The sequence below is a fragment of the Ambystoma mexicanum genome, chromosome 10, assembly GCF_040938575.1.
Source record: "Ambystoma mexicanum isolate Mex_15411 chromosome 10, UKY_AmexF1_1, whole genome shotgun sequence".
NCBI classification, from domain to species: domain Eukaryota; kingdom Metazoa; phylum Chordata; class Amphibia; order Caudata; family Ambystomatidae; genus Ambystoma; species Ambystoma mexicanum.
The window spans coordinates 673,741,084-673,758,905 of NC_090932.1; the positions used below are offsets into that span (position 1 = coordinate 673,741,084).

The following is a 17,822-nucleotide window of genomic DNA, read 5'->3' on the forward strand; positions in this document are numbered from 1 at the left end:
ATTGCGCCTTTTTTGAAACTCTACGAGCAGATGAATGAAAACATAAAAGATCTTGCAACCTTAACTGCGCTTCTCAACACAAAAATAATTCAACTAGAAAGGAAAGAAACGAAATATCAAACTAACCTAACCTCTACAAATGACAAAATTGACTGTATTCTAAACTCTGTCTGTAGCTTTACTGCAAACAATAATGAAGACAAAAAATTGCTCGCAGAAGTAGCACGGGAAGCCTTAAAACTTTTCAAAGAGCACCCTGGGAAGTCGGTGTGTAACACAAACTTGGAAGCAACTGACTCAGTTAAGGCGCATAGCGACACAGACAGTGCGCTTGATGTAACAGTCACAACACAGCAAGTAAATCGAAATTTGACGAGCTATACTTTGGCCACCCAAAAACAAAATATAACGACTCAGTTGGATAAGAACGCAGACAAGACTGGTGGTCCACACTCACAGAAGGAGTGCGTTCTCCCTGTGTATAACGTGTGCGATAAAGACTCTTCCTCACAAATGTTAGCCACATTTGATGAGATGGTTGAAATTAGTAGCCAGCCATGCAATTCTGCACTCGCAGACCCTCAACCGGCATCATCTTCAAGAAGTAAACCTGTCCCAAAGCAAAAAGGTGCAAATGATAATATAACACCGACAAGACGAAGTGTTATGCCGACCTCCGCTAGTGTGGAGGTATACGACATCTTTAAAAAAAACAAACGGCTGTCAAAGCCAGAATCTACACTCTCTGTTGGGAAGTCTGCCAACTGCGAGAAAAAATCTAAAAATTTACCGTCCAAAAAAATGAGACGTGGAAATGGTTCCAGAAAATTTCTGCGAAACCTGAAAACAGTGAACCTAATAGTCGCTGGTACAAGATCAATTCCTCCGACCTTGCTAACTCAAAAACCCTCCAAAGAATTGGAAACACTAATGACAAAACCTGTTCTCCCGAAAGTACTTCAGATGATGACCTGGATTTGGTAAATCTATCTATATATGACGATGATGAAGTAAATCAAGTAGACGAGCTCCTAGATATTGCAAACGAGAGCTTACCTTCACAACATGTAGGAGTGGAATGTTCTTATCCAAGCTGTAACATCGAGAAGGCTCAGTCCGACGTCTTACTTGATACTCAAAAATCATCAAAGACATGACGCACATGTACTATCGTCAGTGCTGTTGACACGATCTCTGAACTGAATAACGATCCAGATACACCATTTGTAACAATGGCTGAAAGACGACTCAAACTGGCGGCCACAAGCTCCAAGGATCTCGAACCTGTAACATGCCAACCAATGGACTCTCACATGTCCATAAAAAAGGTTGCTCCCACGATTACCGAAGCGAACGGTAAACCAGACTCACCTTTCGAAACACTGGCTGAAAGGCGGCTCAAGCTGGTGTCGAAGAGTCTGAAGGACCTTGACTGTGATAGCAGTCATGTGGAAGTCTCCGATAAACCCACAGAAATTGGAAAAAGCGGTTCGACTATCTCAAGACGCTCGAACCATCAACGCCAATTTGTATACAAAAAGCTGAAAGATGAAACTAAACCAAGTTCTAAAAACACGATGCCTAAATTAAAAATAATAAAAAAAGAATCCTCTTTTGAAAAATTAATTCTGGAAAGACTTGACTTGTGATAACTTGATTCTAAATCGACAATATCTATCCAAACTATTTTATTTGATACCGAGTCTGCGAACACTCAATTCCGACGACGTAAAAATAGTGGAGTTTCACTGTGAAGAAAGAAATGATATGGTGACTCTGCACCTTGCTTCCCAAATTATTTGCGAGATACTGCTGGACGCGGTACCTGCACTTTTGTCCCTAGGTTTCGACTTATATCCACAGAGCCTAGTTGACAAAATTCCTGAGCCTTTTTCAAACAACACACATGATAAAAGCCAGGAAAATCCAAAGAAAAGAATAACTTCGAGTATAAAATCCAAAGAATATAAAGACACGAAACCCGGGATATCAACTCGAAACGAGACCAAACCAAAGGACACAGAAACAACTCAGTTCTACTTAAATGACCAAATCCAAATAACCGTTGAAGGTCTGAACAAAAACATTGGGCCAACTCAAAAGAATGACGCAGAAAATGGAAATTGGGCATGGTTAGCTGCAAACCTAAACAATAAAAACCATGATTAATGCTTAAATCGGAGTTCACCACAGTGTCTTAATTTCGGACCGTGGAACACACAGGGTTTTGTTCATCTATTCAATTCCCCTTGGATGAACAACTTAGATCTGATTTGTCTACAAGAAACTTGGCTGACAACCTGCCCGTTGTCGCCTGCCTTTGAGATAGTGGTAAATCCAGCGATTAAACCACCCAAAGGTAGGCCTATGTCTGGCCTTTTGATAGCGGTCAAAAAAGATCGCGGACTCAGAATTATCGAGACAGAAAATGTTTCATCATATATACAAATTGCTAAAGTGAGTTTTACCTCCCTCGACAAATCAGAGTCCATGTACATAATTAATCTCTATTGGAATCACACTATAACTGACGCTGTTACGTTTATAGACCAGGTGACCGCTACACTGGACAACCTAATGGAAAACTCAAGCAAACCATCGATTCTTCTTTGCGGTGATCTTAACATAGACTGCTTGAATTTGAATACTGCGTCAAAAATAAACTCCTTGAATCACAAGGTCAATGGAAAAACGGGACAGCTCTGGATGAACGAAATAAATTCGAGAAACCTTACACTTTTGAATGGGAATACATCGGGTGATATCCCGGCACAGCCCACATGGAGACGTGAAAATCAATCTTCAACTATAGACTATCTCTTCGTGTCTGAAGACCTTGCAGCCAAAGTACATCGGCTCGAGATTACCAAAATGAAACATAGTGATCATGACATGCTAAAGATGTCGTTCAATGCCTATAGCCAGACATCCCAACAATTATGGCTCCACGACACCACGTACCGATCCGGAAGAATTCGTCTTAACTTTAAAACCAAAGATATAAACTCGGTAACATCTGCGTTGGAGGACACTCCAGGTGAGATTGATTATCAACACCTGTTGATTCAATTTGTGGAATGCAAACAAGGCCTTAAACAACAAAAAACACAGCATAAACATAAGTTTGATCTACAAGTATTGCAACAAAAACGAACTCTACGTAAAGAAATAAGGATGATACCTAGAAGTAACAAAGAATTATACGACGCAGCTAAAAAACGTATAACGCAAAAATACAGACACTGGAGAAATAACCATTATGCTACAATCTTGCAGAACGACTCCGAAGAGATGAAGCGCAATCTCAAAAATAAAAACTCAGCTGAATTTTGGCGTGTAAAAAACAATCTTGCCGCCCCACAAATAGCATTACAAGTATCTCCAATTCACCAAGAAACTTGGGTAAAACATTATACGAACCTGTTTAACACATTGGAAGTGGAAAACAAAAGTACAACCGAGCACAAACTCCCGTGGACACTGGAGTTCGACATAAACAAACATTACAAACTCAATTAAGAACTCCAACGTATCAAGAGCTCCAGGGCCGGATGGCCTCACAAACTACACAATGAAACAAAACCCGAAAGAATGGGCAAAGCTCTGTCTACTCCTCTTCGAAAGAATAAAAACAAAACGAGCTACCCCAAGATCTTGGAAAAATGCCATAATTGTGCCGATTTTCAAAAAGGGGAACAGACTGGACCCAAGAGACTATCGTCCTATCGCCTTGTTAGATGTAATAGGAAAAATCTATGCAACTCAACTACAACAAACCTTAAAATCGTGGGCACTTAAAAATCACCGTAATGACCCACGACAAGCGGGTTTTGTTAAAGGCGTAGGTTGCGGTCTGAACACCCTTCTGCTGAATCTCTTAAAAATGGAGTCAATACGAACTAACACTGCCATCTATGTCGTATCTATTGACTTTTCACACGTTTTCGATAGTGTTGACCGCCACATTCTGTGGGAGAAACTCAAAGCTTGGAAGTGTCCAGTGGATCTTATAGACGCAATAAAAGAGCTCCATTCTAATACCACTGTGCAAGTCAGACTCGACCAAGGAGGATCCTTATCTCCTTTGATTCCAACTTATAAAGGAGTGAAACAATGATGCCCCTTGGCTGCAATTGTGTTCAACCTCTTTATCTCCGACATAGGGGACGCATTAAACGAGGCAACAGCATTTCCACCTAAAATTCATGGCTCGCAGTTGGGTTACTTGTTATACGCTGATGACCTATTACTCTTGGATGTCACACCGGTCGGCCTACAACGAAAACTAGACGCCTTAGAAAGATATGTAACGAGAAACAAGCTTTGTTTAAATAAGAAGAAATGCGAAATCTTGATACTGCGCAACTTGTCAGCCTATAAAAAGAGATCAACCCAATATGTGTGGTACCTGGAAAAAATACCGCTCCGGATCTCTACTTACATAAAATACTTGGGATCCATAATAAGTGCACACATAAATGACAATCCTTGGGTTGAGGCCACCAAAAGGAAATGTCAACAACTGGCTTGCCAGGCCGCGATCATAAACAAAAAATTCGGGAAATTTTCTATAAAACCTGTGATCAATTTTTACAGACAAAAAGCAATACCGACCCTGAACTATGGTGCTGAAAATATGTTCGGCTGCTCACACGAGTTATGGAACACACTTGAAAACAACTTTTGGACCAGAGCATTACACATCTCTAAAGGATGTCCGACTAGCAACATAAGATTTGAACTGGGACTGACTTCCATACAAGCGAGAGTATGTTGAAATGCTTTAACTTTATACAGGAAGTCACAGCTCTCCAATGCAGCCCCTCCATTCAAAATAATACATAAGCCGGACTCAGAGCCCGAATACACAATGCTTGCTAAATGGAATCGGCAATGTTCTGAAATTTTGGACGCAAATGACATTGACATTACTACTTTACTTGAAAATCCTGACAAGGCCAAACGTAAACTATGGAGTGCGGACTGGCATCAAACCTGTATCGACAGATCTAGCTCTCGTCTCTTAAGAGAAGTACCACCAGAAGCAAAAGAGCTAGACAAACTACAACCGTATCTGACGCAATTTCCTGATCAGAACTCAAGATTACTATATCTGCACTTTCGACTTAATCTGTTCATGACAAAAGACCGTACAGGTACTTGGCTACGTAAGGAACCTGTCGATTTAATCTGTCGATTTTGTAATCATTCGATAGAGACACTAAAACACTTGACGTTGCTCTGCCCAGAATTTCGCTCTTTGCGAACAAAGTTATTCGGACCGCTCTTTGAGGCACGAAGTACCTATACGGCTGATGACTGGTGGAAAGTTATGTTTGAAAGTGCTGACCTAAAAATTATGTTTGGCTTAGTTCAATTGTTGAAGGAATTGAAAACCCGTCTAAAAGAGCCGATTCCGACAGTAAGAGGGGACGATTGACAAATCGTCTAACATATTTTTGGTGAAAGAAGTACGAAGTAGTGTATCTTGTTATCTGTTTTAAAGGTTTTCCTTGTAAACCATATAAAACTAATAATAATAAAAAAAAACAAGTCCTCCCATCTGTCTGGGCTGGAGGATTGGGTGGGAAACGATACCTGCATCACGAACTCCAGGGATTCTCTGGAACAATGAGCACATGCAACATTTGGGCCCTAGAGTTCTTACATCAGGGTTGCTGCCTCCCCTCTGGTGAACACGCTTGGTATCGAACAAGAAGAACGTCTTTTACAGACTCTCCCCAATCCAATCACCTTAGGGGAGACCCAGGGGAAGATATCGGACTAGAACACAGGTTCAGGACTAGGCAAGATAGAGATAGAGCTAGGACTTTACACCCATAGAACCCTTAGGAGGTTTCAGGGGAGGATCTGAACAGGTAGGTTAACTCACGCCCTGTATGCTGATTCACTCAGGGACCCCTGTAGGAGTTCCCGAAAGCGCAAAGCCTTCTGGATTTGTCCCTTAGTTCTGTTGGAGGACTCCAGGGGCATCGGGTGCAAAGGGCACTTTAAGAACATGGCAGAAGGTGATCCCTGTGATGGAAACAAATAAACGGGTCCCTAACGGACCCTCTTTGTGGTAGAGCTCTACAACTTCCAGGAAATGCTTCTTGGTCCATAAGCAGAGATCTGCAGAGCCCCAGGTTTTAGCTCTGAATGGCAAATGGTATAGCGAAGTAGCCCAAAATAACATCTGGTTAGCTCACAGGAGGATTTCGGGACTCTTCACAGCGCTTCCATTGGCTGAATCATCAAGCAGAGGTCGGGACTGATTGTTCGCAACGGTCCAGGGGTGAAAAGTCTTCAGGTGATCTGCAGAGAGCCAGGGAATGCCGGGCACGTGAAGAAAGTGCTGCTGGCAAGCTTCCAAATAGACAGTCGGGGTCCTCAGCGGGCGGCTCTCCTTAACAGGGGGTCTCAACTCCAACGATGATATGAAGAATGGCTGCAGGAGTCCCCCTTTTATCCAGAATACAGAGTTGCCTCCAGCCCACCAATGGCAAGGAACTGCACCAGTTCTCGCACAGATTCCTAATCTTGTGAAATATGCTCCTGACAAGAGTCAACTACCTAAACTATTCTCTTAGCCACCAGATGGCCCATATATCAGCCTTGCGCTTGGCAGAATCCATTAGAAAGAGCACATCACATAGGAAAGGGAACAATAAGCCAGAACCCTACAAGGGAACAGGACCAGAGTGCAAACAAACTTACCTAAAGACTGTGCTACAAGAGCCCCCCCGCAGAAGTGAAACATGGGAGAATCTGTGAAGATGAAGGAGTCTTAAAACTTTTAGATGGTCTTGAACTCTTAATTGGTCATAAATATAAGATTAGATCAATCCTGAGAATTCAGTTGGCTGTAACCCGAAGACCGTCCTGACATTTTAGTAAAGTTTATTTAATCTCGGTTTGTTATTTTGGCCCACACTCTGTAATCCCTTAATGAGCAGATCAAACTTTCTTGTGCTGTCTGGTTACTGAACACCTGACAGGGATGATAAAGGTCACATGGAATACACTGCAAAAACTCAGTTTCATTAAGTTGCTCAAGTTGCTCATCTGTAAACTCAATTACCTTTTACTTATCTGCAAAGCTGATAACAATATTGCTTCAATGAATATGTTGTGAGAATATTCCCTTATTGAATGTTTTAAGTGCTATACTGTGCCCTCAAGCTATCTCGCTGCCCTCTTAAGAATGCAGTCAATACTGCTATGAAACATTTCCTACTAGGAGACTCAGTTGAACATGAGTGAAACCCAGTCTCCTAGTTGTTAATAAGTGTTCCTCATACCTTGAACAAAGGGCGCAGGAAAACCCACCCAACATTTGAAATGTTGTAAGCCCCACTCGAAGGGGGAAGCAAAAAATGACTACTTGGAAAGAGAACTGGGTAATCCAAGCCAGTTTTCAAACCTGATATTGACCAGTACAAATATTTTGTCTGTATTGCTCAATCATATTAAAGAGATTTGTTTATATGTATTGCAAAAGCTAAACAGATCTGTAGGTTTCGCAACAGTTTACATAGAAGTCTTGATGTTCCTGAAAGTGAAACAGGTGTTCTACTTTCACTACCGCTTCTGGGATTCTCCTAGATGAGTATCTCTTTTCTTTATCTTTCTGCGTTCTCAGGTTGGGTATTCACAAGAATCCTCCAAAAAAGCACATTTCTTTCTTCATATTTGGGAAGTTTGTATAGGAGAGTGGATCTAATTGTCTCTGAATCCCAGTTCAAACTGTTGAAAGGGTCAGTCCTGCTTGGCTTTACATATCTGTCATTCTGACCCTGCTTACTTGGTGATCGATTGCGTTTTTTGGTTGTTCACTGCAAGTAGGTAAGGTGCAAGTATATAGTTCCTATTTAGTCTGTTACACTCCATTTTGATTTTTAATTTTACTTGGCGTTTCTAGTGGGTTGTGCATCTTTCTTATTTTGCTAGATTCAGGTGGTGAATTGTCTCTCTTGCTTCTCCGGACGTTATTGTTTGCCACCTCTAGGGGTGTGTATGTCTGGGTCTTTCGACTGAGATGCATCTAGAATTATGTGATCAATCTGATTATCCATGTCAAGCTTTGATTAGGTGTCATCCTAGTTCTGCTCAGCAGGCACTCTCGTGTCATTCCTGCGGACATTCAGTTTGGTTTAAAAAAAAAAACAGGTGCAAGTTTTCTGTGGAGCAAACCATGTTCCCTCTTTGTGTATTCTTGGGTATAACTGGGTCATAAGGGTTAACTTAAGTATGCGAGAATTGGTTCAATGACAGTCAAATAATAACATCCAGAGTTTCACAGGTGGATTCATAACTTGTACTTAGGGCTTTAATTGAATGGAGCAATCACACTGCCTTTTCTTGAAGACATCTTAGAGCAGTTTTGAATGCTATTCCTAGATTTATATTTTATTGTCCATCCATTTGGTCCTAAATAAATACTAGTCTGAGTTTTCTTTTATACGGAGGCCATGATTGTTATCTTGACTTTTCAGGGACCATGGACTGCAGTATCCATGTATTATGTTGACGCTAGTTCTGTTTGGGATAGCAGTACAAGATCATCGGCGTAAAGTAAGCCACTTATATGTATCTTCTAGTGATAATCCAGGGACCAGTGATACATCTATGGAGATTGACAGGCTACTCATATAATTTGACAATGGGCAGGCTTAGGCTGCATTCCTATCTTACCTCTTTGTCTCTGTTTAAAGGCGACTGTTCTTGTGTTGTTTTACTGTTCATGCTCTACCTTTTTTACAATATGCTCACCACCCTTACTGTACATATACACACATAATCTCTTCCAAGACAGGTATGCTGAAAATGGTCAACATGTCTTACCCTCTGCAGCAATTTGTCTCTGTAGTTTTCCACCTGAGCCTGAATACTGAGTCCTGATTTCTTTGGCCTTTTTCCAGATTCCAATTCATCCTGAAACTTTATTACTTTAAGCTGCAAAATAAAGAGTTCAGTATTTAACAAGTGGTATCATTATTCTGAACACGTATGTCAAACTACATTAATTCTAAAAACTGCAATTTCTTAAATAAGTTCCAATAGGAAAAAGGCATGAGGTTTCAGACCCAAGAAAAAGCTCCTCTGAAACTCCAACTGAAAATAGCATCTAAATGCAGAAAAAGAATAGATCTAACTTGTGTGACATGACATTTTCACAATATCATGACACATCAAAAATATATATGAAGAGGGTGGGTGACAACACTTCAATAGGCGCACAATTATAGAGGTAACCATCTAGATCAGGGGTCTGCAACCGTTGGCTCTCCAGTTGTTTTAGAGTACAAATCCCATCAGCCCTATCCAACATAGTCAATGGTAAGGGGTTATATGAGTTGTAGTCCAAAACATCTGCGGATCCAAAGGTTGCAGACCCCTGGTCTAGAGGCACCTGCTTACACAGCCACCCTGCTGGACAAGCACTGACCTAACCAGGCACAACTAGGGCTCGGCCCACACAAAGAGATAACTCTAGGAGACCTTCATAAAAGTTAGCAAATTGGGGGCGTGGCTAGCTGAGGACCTGGACAGATGGCTCCTCGGTAAGCTCTGTGATTCCTTACAGCCCGGAGGCCCATACTCTCTTCTAAGATGCCGATTTCCCTACAGAACCAACCCATGCACTCATGAATATTTGGGGCACACGATGGCTTGGAAAGAAGGCAGCGAAACATTTTGAAAGACAAGTTTGAGGCAGCTTTAAATCACGGACTGATCTTTGCGCCAAAATGGCGGCCGCCAATCGCTTCATGGGGGAGGAGAGCAAAGAAACACACTGAAGACAAGGGGGACTTCAAGGCATTTAGTATGGCTACTCAAGGCCCCTGAAAAGAAAGCAAGGAGTAGAATACAGATGCTGGGCACCCGGACCGCATTGTCATACTTTGAAGCGACAGAGACCTGGAGTGGTCTGCGGCACTCTCCTCCTCCCTCCCCCGATGCGTGCTGGACTGATCCCGTCTGCAGCTGCGTGAGGGACCGAGCGCCTGGAGAACTTGCGAGCGATCACCGGAGCAGAACTGTCGCGCCGGCACTCTGAGCAAAGAAGTGTTCAGTGGAAGCTGAAAGTGAAGCGGACAGGAAGGGAGCCGCAGACGACTAAGAATCCGGCGTGTGTGGAAAGCGGACAGCGACGCGGACACGGGCGAGGAACGTACTGCGACCCCGCTCTATGAGGCAAGAAGACAGGAGGGAGTGGTGAAGCGAACCCGGGAAAGAGGTGAGAGCAGCGCCCACCCGCCGGCCACGGTAAGCGCCTAAGGAAGACAGCAAGCCGGAGGGGGCGAAGGAGTAGAGAGGGAAGGGACTCCGAGGGCGGAGGAGACCCCCGGTGGCTACATGGGCCAAGGCCCTATATGACAAAATACCAGCAAGCTGTAATACCAAGTGAAGATACCACTGATAAGAGCCAATAGCAGCAGCAGGGGTCCCCACTAGAGGCTGAAAGAAACCCCTTCCGCAACAAGAAAAGCAGAACTCATGGAGAACATAAGAGAATGAGCCGGTGACCAGAGCCTAGAAGCGCCTATGCATATCTCACAGGCTTTACATCCTGAAAACAACGTGGCGCCAATACCCAAGCCGAGAACCAGAGGGAACCTTGAAAGGCAAGAAGCCAGAAAGACCTTAATTAACCAATTCAGAGCGCACTCTGCAATTGGACTTTAAGTCTAAGCTAGATCCAGAATCCTACACTTTGTCTTCAGTAAGCATGGCTAAGCAGGTGCAGAAGCAGAAAGGCTCATCCTCCGGAGATATAAAGGCATTCATACAAGCAGCGGATTCCCAGAAACGCAACCTGCAACAGACAACCGCTCAAGTACACTCCCCTACTCAAGGGGACAAGCTATTACAAGAGTATCAACCGCTGCACAAGTCTGACCTGTTGGAGATGCTACAGGAGCTAAAAAAAAGACATTAAAGGCAGCGCCTCTGATTTAGCCAAGTAAATAGCGGACCTCAATAAAGGGATCACTGCAGTCGAGAAGTGAATTGATGAAGCAGACATTACACTGGCTGAACAAGGACAGGAACAAGATGAACTATCCAGAAGGGTTCAGGAATTGGAACAACAAATGGACTGAAAACAAACAAGAAGACGCCGAAAATAGATCAAGGCGCAATAATATACGAATCCGGGGCATGCCAAAATCAATACCGGACTCTGAGTTACAACAAACAGTTATAGATCTGTTTCAACAATTACTGGGCCCGGAGGATGGGAGAGACATAATACTGGACGGAACCCATAGAGTCTACTCCACATACCAAATCAATAGAAACTTGGCCCCAGATGTGCTGACCAGAATACACTTGTATCAACTAAAAGAAGACATCATGAAGGCAGCTGTAAAAAAGAACCCATTCGATTCCAGACGACAACCATTAAGCTCTACCAAGATCTAGCCCAAGCTACACTACAAAAGAGGAAACGGCTGCGAGTGGTAACTGATTGGCTGTGAAACAAGACAATTCAATATCGATGTATCTTCCTGAATGGACTTCGCTTTGAATGGAAGGGGCTGAGATACACGATTACGAAGGAAGATGAGTTGGAGGAGCTCATGAGAGAAGGAGAAGAGAATGAAGATGCTACTGAAAGAAAGACGTCATCGGACCACTCTAAAGATAGCAGGGCCCGGGAGAGAGATCAATGGAAGCAAGCGCGACCTCACCCACGAGGGCGCACTAAGAACCATAAGGAGACAAACCAGGCATGACGACCCCACATGCAAGGGTAAAAGATACCTGTAAGTTATAAGTTATACATTCTGGGGGTGCCTTTACCACTTAGGAATAAGGAACCTTAGTGATGGCCCTTCAGAGGCAAATACCGGACAAATTAACTCTTATCAAAGGGCCACATTATAGAAGACAAAGATAATCAGTGTAAGGATGGGGGTTGGCTTAGTGGGGTTCGGGGGGAGGTGCTGGAGGGGGACACACAGAACCCCAAGTCCTGGGAAAGTTAATTCCTAGTGAGTTGTTGTGGCAGCTTATGTTAACAGTTAAGGTTGGAAGGTTTGGGGAAGTTGGGATATGGGGGAGGGAAGAATTTTGTATAAAACACAACTCGCGTTTGAGGCTCATAAGTACATAAATGCAATGCTCAACGATTCTTGCGGAAAAAGGGACAGATTGGCAATATGATGATCTACTCTAGAAATGACCGACCTAAAGTTCATCACGCTCAATGTGCAAGGGCTAAACTCCCCTATAAAAAGAAGATCAATTATGAGGAGGCCTCGGTGGTATGGGTACAAGAAACCCACTTGCTCCCGAAGGACGAGTGTTAGGGAGAATTCTCATTTATGGCTAATTTCCCTTACCTAGTGAGTCCCTCAGCAGCTTTGCTGGATTTCTGTGGTTTATTTTTTCCACCTGGTAAGAGTGTGAGCCTTTTTCCCACTCCTACAGTGTATCTTTTGTGTATGTTGTACTTTTTGTGCTCATGGGCTACGGAGTGTCACCAACCCCCTAGGCATCATCTTTATACTTGTGTGTCACACAGCACCTTTAGTGCAGTGACACAGGGATGTCTTTTAGTCTTCCCTTGTGAACTCCATTTCTGGGGATGACTACTGTCCATTGGCTTTACTAGTCCTTTTAAAATACAGATCCAGTACAAGCCATCTTACAATGGAGTACTGGAGGGGATATCTTTCCCCTGCCCTTCTGTAACTCAAGAGGCACTTTGTGTTCCCCTTCCCGACTCGACATGGCTGGTGGCAGTGGTAACTATCATTTTTACACAGATTACCGTTTTAGTGTTCTTGCTGTGGTGACATACGTGAACATAAAACCCGCTACCCCATATCGTTTTTATCTTGGGTCCTAGCGTGGTTTTTCACCATTTCGTGTTGGAAAGGACTTTCTTGTTCGCTTTTTGCGCCAAACCAGGTTTGGTTTCCTTGTTCGCCGTCCTTTGGCGGACTTCTGCAAAGAAGCCCTCCTTTGGTGTCTGGGTGTGTAGGTGGGCTGAATGTGAGGGAGGGGTTTAGTAACCCCCTGCACAGGGTCTCCTTGGAGACCCAAGTCGCACTTTGTGTCGATTGGCTGAGGTGCTTGTCCAGGCTGGACAACCCCCCTGATGTGTGATTGACAGCCAGGCTGGGTGAATGGGAGATTTTGGCATAAAAGGCAGGACTCTTGGGCTGGAAGTCAGAGTCGCCACTGGAACTACAAGAACCGAAGAGAAGTGGAGAAGAAGACGGCTGCTGCAACTCCTGGATCCCAGAGAAGCCCTGCTGCAGTCCTGAGCTATCTACCCTTCAACAACAGAGAAGATCCAGTGCAGAGTCTTCTTCTGTTGAGCCTGGTGGGATCAACCAGCTCACCGTCTACAGCCAGAGAATCCTCTTCTGGGTTGAAATCGCTGCACTGAGCTGTAGTGGTCCGGATAGCCATCAGAAGAGCCCTCTCCTGTTTTTAAGGAGTGCACCTTTTATTCATCGTTGACAATATCCATTACTCCTGGAAGCTGTAATCTGAACTATTCTAAACGTGTGATCCTCGACAACAGAGCCCCTGCTCCATTTGACACTGGCGCAGGCCTATTGTCTTTTATCTGCCTCTTAGAAAAAGTCCTCTGATTCAATTGCCTTGACAAAAGTATTGCCTATGATTTTTATCCAATATTCCCTTGTTTTAATTCTCTGTGCTAAGTGTGTTTGAATTCGGGTGCATTTCTTCCCACGGTACGCTTTATTTTCGTAAGACCGAACTGTCATTACTGTCAAAAAGCGATCGCGTATTAACCCACGGTAACGTCTTTGTTTCGAAACACTGGTCTGTCAAATCCTAATGTACTTACCTTGAATTGACCTGAACAAGAGGAATTGGTTGTGTGTAGTATATTTAGAATGTGGTTTTGTTTAATAGAAGTGAAGTGTTTTGTGAACAGATGGTTTAAAAATAAATGTACTTATATTTTTCTTAACCAGAAACCTTGAGTCAGTGTTTGCTTGAGTCACAGTAATTGTAGTCCTTTGTGTAATCCCTACTACTGCTCATTTGCTCTTGAGATAAGTCTGGCTGCTCAGCCATCGCTACCACTTTACTGTCTAGTACAGGCTTGTATCAAAGGTGAAATTGTACTATCACTTGTAGTCTTAATTGTATGTAGTGTTCCCTAAGGATACTGCATATGATTCTGCCTAACAACGGGCATAGGCTACGACACAGAGCCTTTCCAACGCAGTTCTTGGCCTCGAGTGGGACAAACAAAAGAGGGGTGGAAATTCTCATAGCTAAAGGGGTCCATTTTGAGAAACAGTATGTAAAAAAAGACCCGGAAGGGAGATACCTAATCCTGGGGGGAATGCTAATGAACCAGCAGGTGACCATGGTGACGATTTACGCTCCCAACGAAAAGCAAGACAGGTTCCTGGTGAAGCTTATTCCGAAAATCGCAGAATGGGGAACAGGGCAAATCCTTATAGGGGGAGATTTTAACTGCATCATGGACGCCTCTATGGACAAATCTCTTCCAGCAACATCCAGCGATAACGTGAATAGACGAGCCCTGGCGCAATTCCTCAGAGACCTACAGTTAATTGAAACCTGGCGCTTCTTCCGCCCTCAAGAGAAAGATTACACCTTTTACTCAACAGTACATAAAGGGTTCTCCCGGATGGACATGATCCTAATATCAGATGCAGCTATCCCACAGGTCACGGGGCTAGAAATAGAGATGCAATGTATATCAGATAACGCACCGGTCTCTATAACCATGGTAATGCTGCGCCCGAAGCCACAAACTCGTAAACCATGGCGGCTAAATGAGCTATTATTGACCTGGCATTGAGAACGAATATAGAACAGGTGCTAAGGAACTATTTCATCGAAAACAACAAACCAGGGATTAACTGGGGAATAAAATAGGATGCTAGTAAGGCAGTGGCCCAAGGGGAATTCATTTCACACACAGCGAATTTCCTAAAGAGAAAGGAAAGAGAGAGGCTAGCACTAGACTCTAAAGTAGAAGTAGCCGAAACACAATATAGAGATAAAAATCCCAAAGGGCCTGGTGGGAACTCAAACAATCTAAAGCTGCATTAGAGGCTCACTACGCGAATTAATCCACACAACTCCTCCTTAAAACAAAACAAACATATTATTTAAAAGGGGATAAAGCCAATCGACTATTAGCGGCTAAATTGAAAAAGCATAAGGACCGCAACCGCATTAACCAACTAAGACATCCAGGGGGAGAGGTGGTCAAAGATGAAAAAGGGATAGCAGAGATTATGCATGCATTTTATGTTAAACACCTGTCAGGGGACCATTTACAAATGGAGACACAAACGAAATTCCTAGCACATATGGAACTGCCGCAAATAACTGAGGAGGATAGACCGGAGCTAGAAGCTCTGATATCAGAAGAGGTGAGGGGAGTCACTAACCCCTTGAAAGGGTACAGATTCCTGGGCCCGGACGGTCTCTGTAATGCCCATTATAAAACGTTTCAAAACGTATTGGTCGGTCCACTAACACGCCTATTTAACTATATAAGGGACACCGGCCAAAGTCACGGGGGAAATGAGCTCAGCAACTACGGTCCTCCTCTTAAAACCAGACAGCGACCCAACCGATTGTTCAAGTTATCGTCCTATTTCTTTGCTAAATGGAGACGCGAAGATTTACTCTACCATTTTAGCACAAAAATTAGCTAGATTCCTTGTCAAAATAATCCACCCGGACCAAGCAGGCTTTGTAAGAGGACACGATACTTATGATAATATTCGTAGGGCTATAAATATTATTGAATGGGCGCAGAGAACAGGCCAGCCTATGTCGATATTGGCGCTGGACGCCTCCAGGGCTTTTGATAGCCTAGACTGGAGCTTCCTGCAGCTAGTCCTGGAGAAGTTTGGATGTGGGCCGATTTTCTCCTCCATGATTCTGGATAATTTCATACATCCATCTACAAGATTGATGATTAATGTTCAGTTATCGGAAAGCATCCCAATCCGCAAAGGTGCCTACTTTCACCGTTAATTTTTGCAATTGCTATGGAGCCGCTGGCACAAGGAATACGAGCAGAACAAGGCATCCTGGGGGTGGAGACGGGGACCTGCGGAAGCCAGAAAATAGCCCTATATGCAGACGATATCCTTCTTTTTCTGAAGGCCACAGAGCGCTCACTTCCCCACACAATCACAATGCTAAAGAAATGTGCAGAAGTCTCAGGTTTTCACATTAACTACCCTAAATCTGGCGCTCTTAATATCACGGAAAACCTGGATAAGCTAGCAGATTGGGAGAACTATCGGCTAAAATGGAGTCAGGGACCCATAGCCTACTTAGGCATAAACCTAACGCCTACCTACAGGAAGCTTTACGGGGCAAATATCCCAAGATTATTGGCAACCCTGACAGAAGACCTGAAAAGATGGGATATACAGGAGCTGTCTTGGACAGCGTGGATAGTGGCGGTTAAGATGTCCTTGCTTCCCAGATTTCTATATATAATGGGCGCACTCCCTCTGAAAATCCCCACCCCCCCTCCTGCCCCCAGCAATCCAAAACCTGCAAAAGAAGGTCTTGGCCTTCATTTGGAAAGGAAAGAAACCAAGAATCCCCCAAACAATTATTTTCCCAACTCAGGCAATGGGAGGACTAGGAGTACCGGAATTTCGTAGATACCTTTGGGCAGCGCAAGTGGGACCAATGCTACAATGGCCTCCAAGAGAGATCCATAATCTATGGATAAATCTAGAAAGAGAAGCAACAAAAACTCTGTTTGAGAACCTGGGGTTCTTACACCCTAGATATAGATGGAATGGAGGCACACTCTTAGAAACAACAAAAGCTACTCTGTGGTACTGGGATAAAGCCCTACGAAATAAGAAGCTAAAACTAGGAGGAGGCCCATTCACACCAATGGCCAATGACCCAGAATTTACACCAAGTACACAACCTCATTTTTGGTCCCGCTGGGGTGAGGGGAGAAATCTTACCTTAAAAGAATTTTACATAGATGGGGTACCCCTGACATTTGAAGGGTGTAAGGAGAAGTTTTCGGTCCCCGAAAGCGAAAAATATCATTATACTCAAATTAGACATTGGGTCACAAATACAAAGGTGAAGGAGGGAGCCTCTCGAGAACCTATAGGGCTGGAACTCACCATACAAGAAGGAACACCCGAAAAAGGCATATCACGAATATATAGCCTGCTCTCTGGAGAGGATCAGGAAGAAATCCTCCCATATATGAGAAAATGGGAAGACGAGGCGGGCAAGCCTATACCTATAGAGACATGGGGGCAAGTATGGCAGCGAGCAGGGAAAAGCTCTAAATGTGCCTCAATCAAAGAGGCGGCATTCAAACTATGCCTCAGATGGTACATGACTCCACAGCGAATACATTCTATCAAAGCAAGTTACTCTTCGTTGTGCTGCGAGACTGCGTTGAGGTGGGGGATATGATTCACATGTGGTGGACCTGCCCTCGGGCACAGACATATTGGAAAGGAAATTCTGACTCATATCAAAGAAATAACACATGTGCAGCTCCCCATGGACCCACTGGTAATATTATTAGGGGCATCAATCGAGAATTTCTACGCAAACACTGGAAACGGAGCCACACTCATTACCCGCATGTTGAGCGCAGCGAGGATTAATTTGGCACATATGTAGAAAAACAAACAGGGACCAGTAGAAGCCATATGGTGGGTTAAATTATAGGGAATTATGGCCCTGGAGAAAGTGACAGCCTTGACATACGGCTCATACTCGAAGTATTTGAATACATGGATGCCCCTTCACGAATTTACTAGAGCCAATGAACAAATGTA

The 17,822-nt window shown here is 43.7% G+C and overlaps 1 protein-coding gene across 5 annotated transcripts in view; it reads right to left on the reverse strand.

Moving 5' to 3' along the window:
* U2SURP (U2 snRNP associated SURP domain containing) overlaps positions 1-17,822 on the reverse strand; it is a 1,877,492-nt gene that overhangs the window by 245,979 nt on the left and 1,613,691 nt on the right. For all 5 annotated transcript variants that reach the window (XM_069618259.1, XM_069618256.1, XM_069618257.1 and 2 more), the window contains one exon: positions 8,845-8,955. In XM_069618259.1, the coding sequence (XP_069474360.1) occupies positions 8,845-8,955 (111 nt within the window). The remainder of the gene's footprint in view (positions 1-8,844; positions 8,956-17,822) is intronic.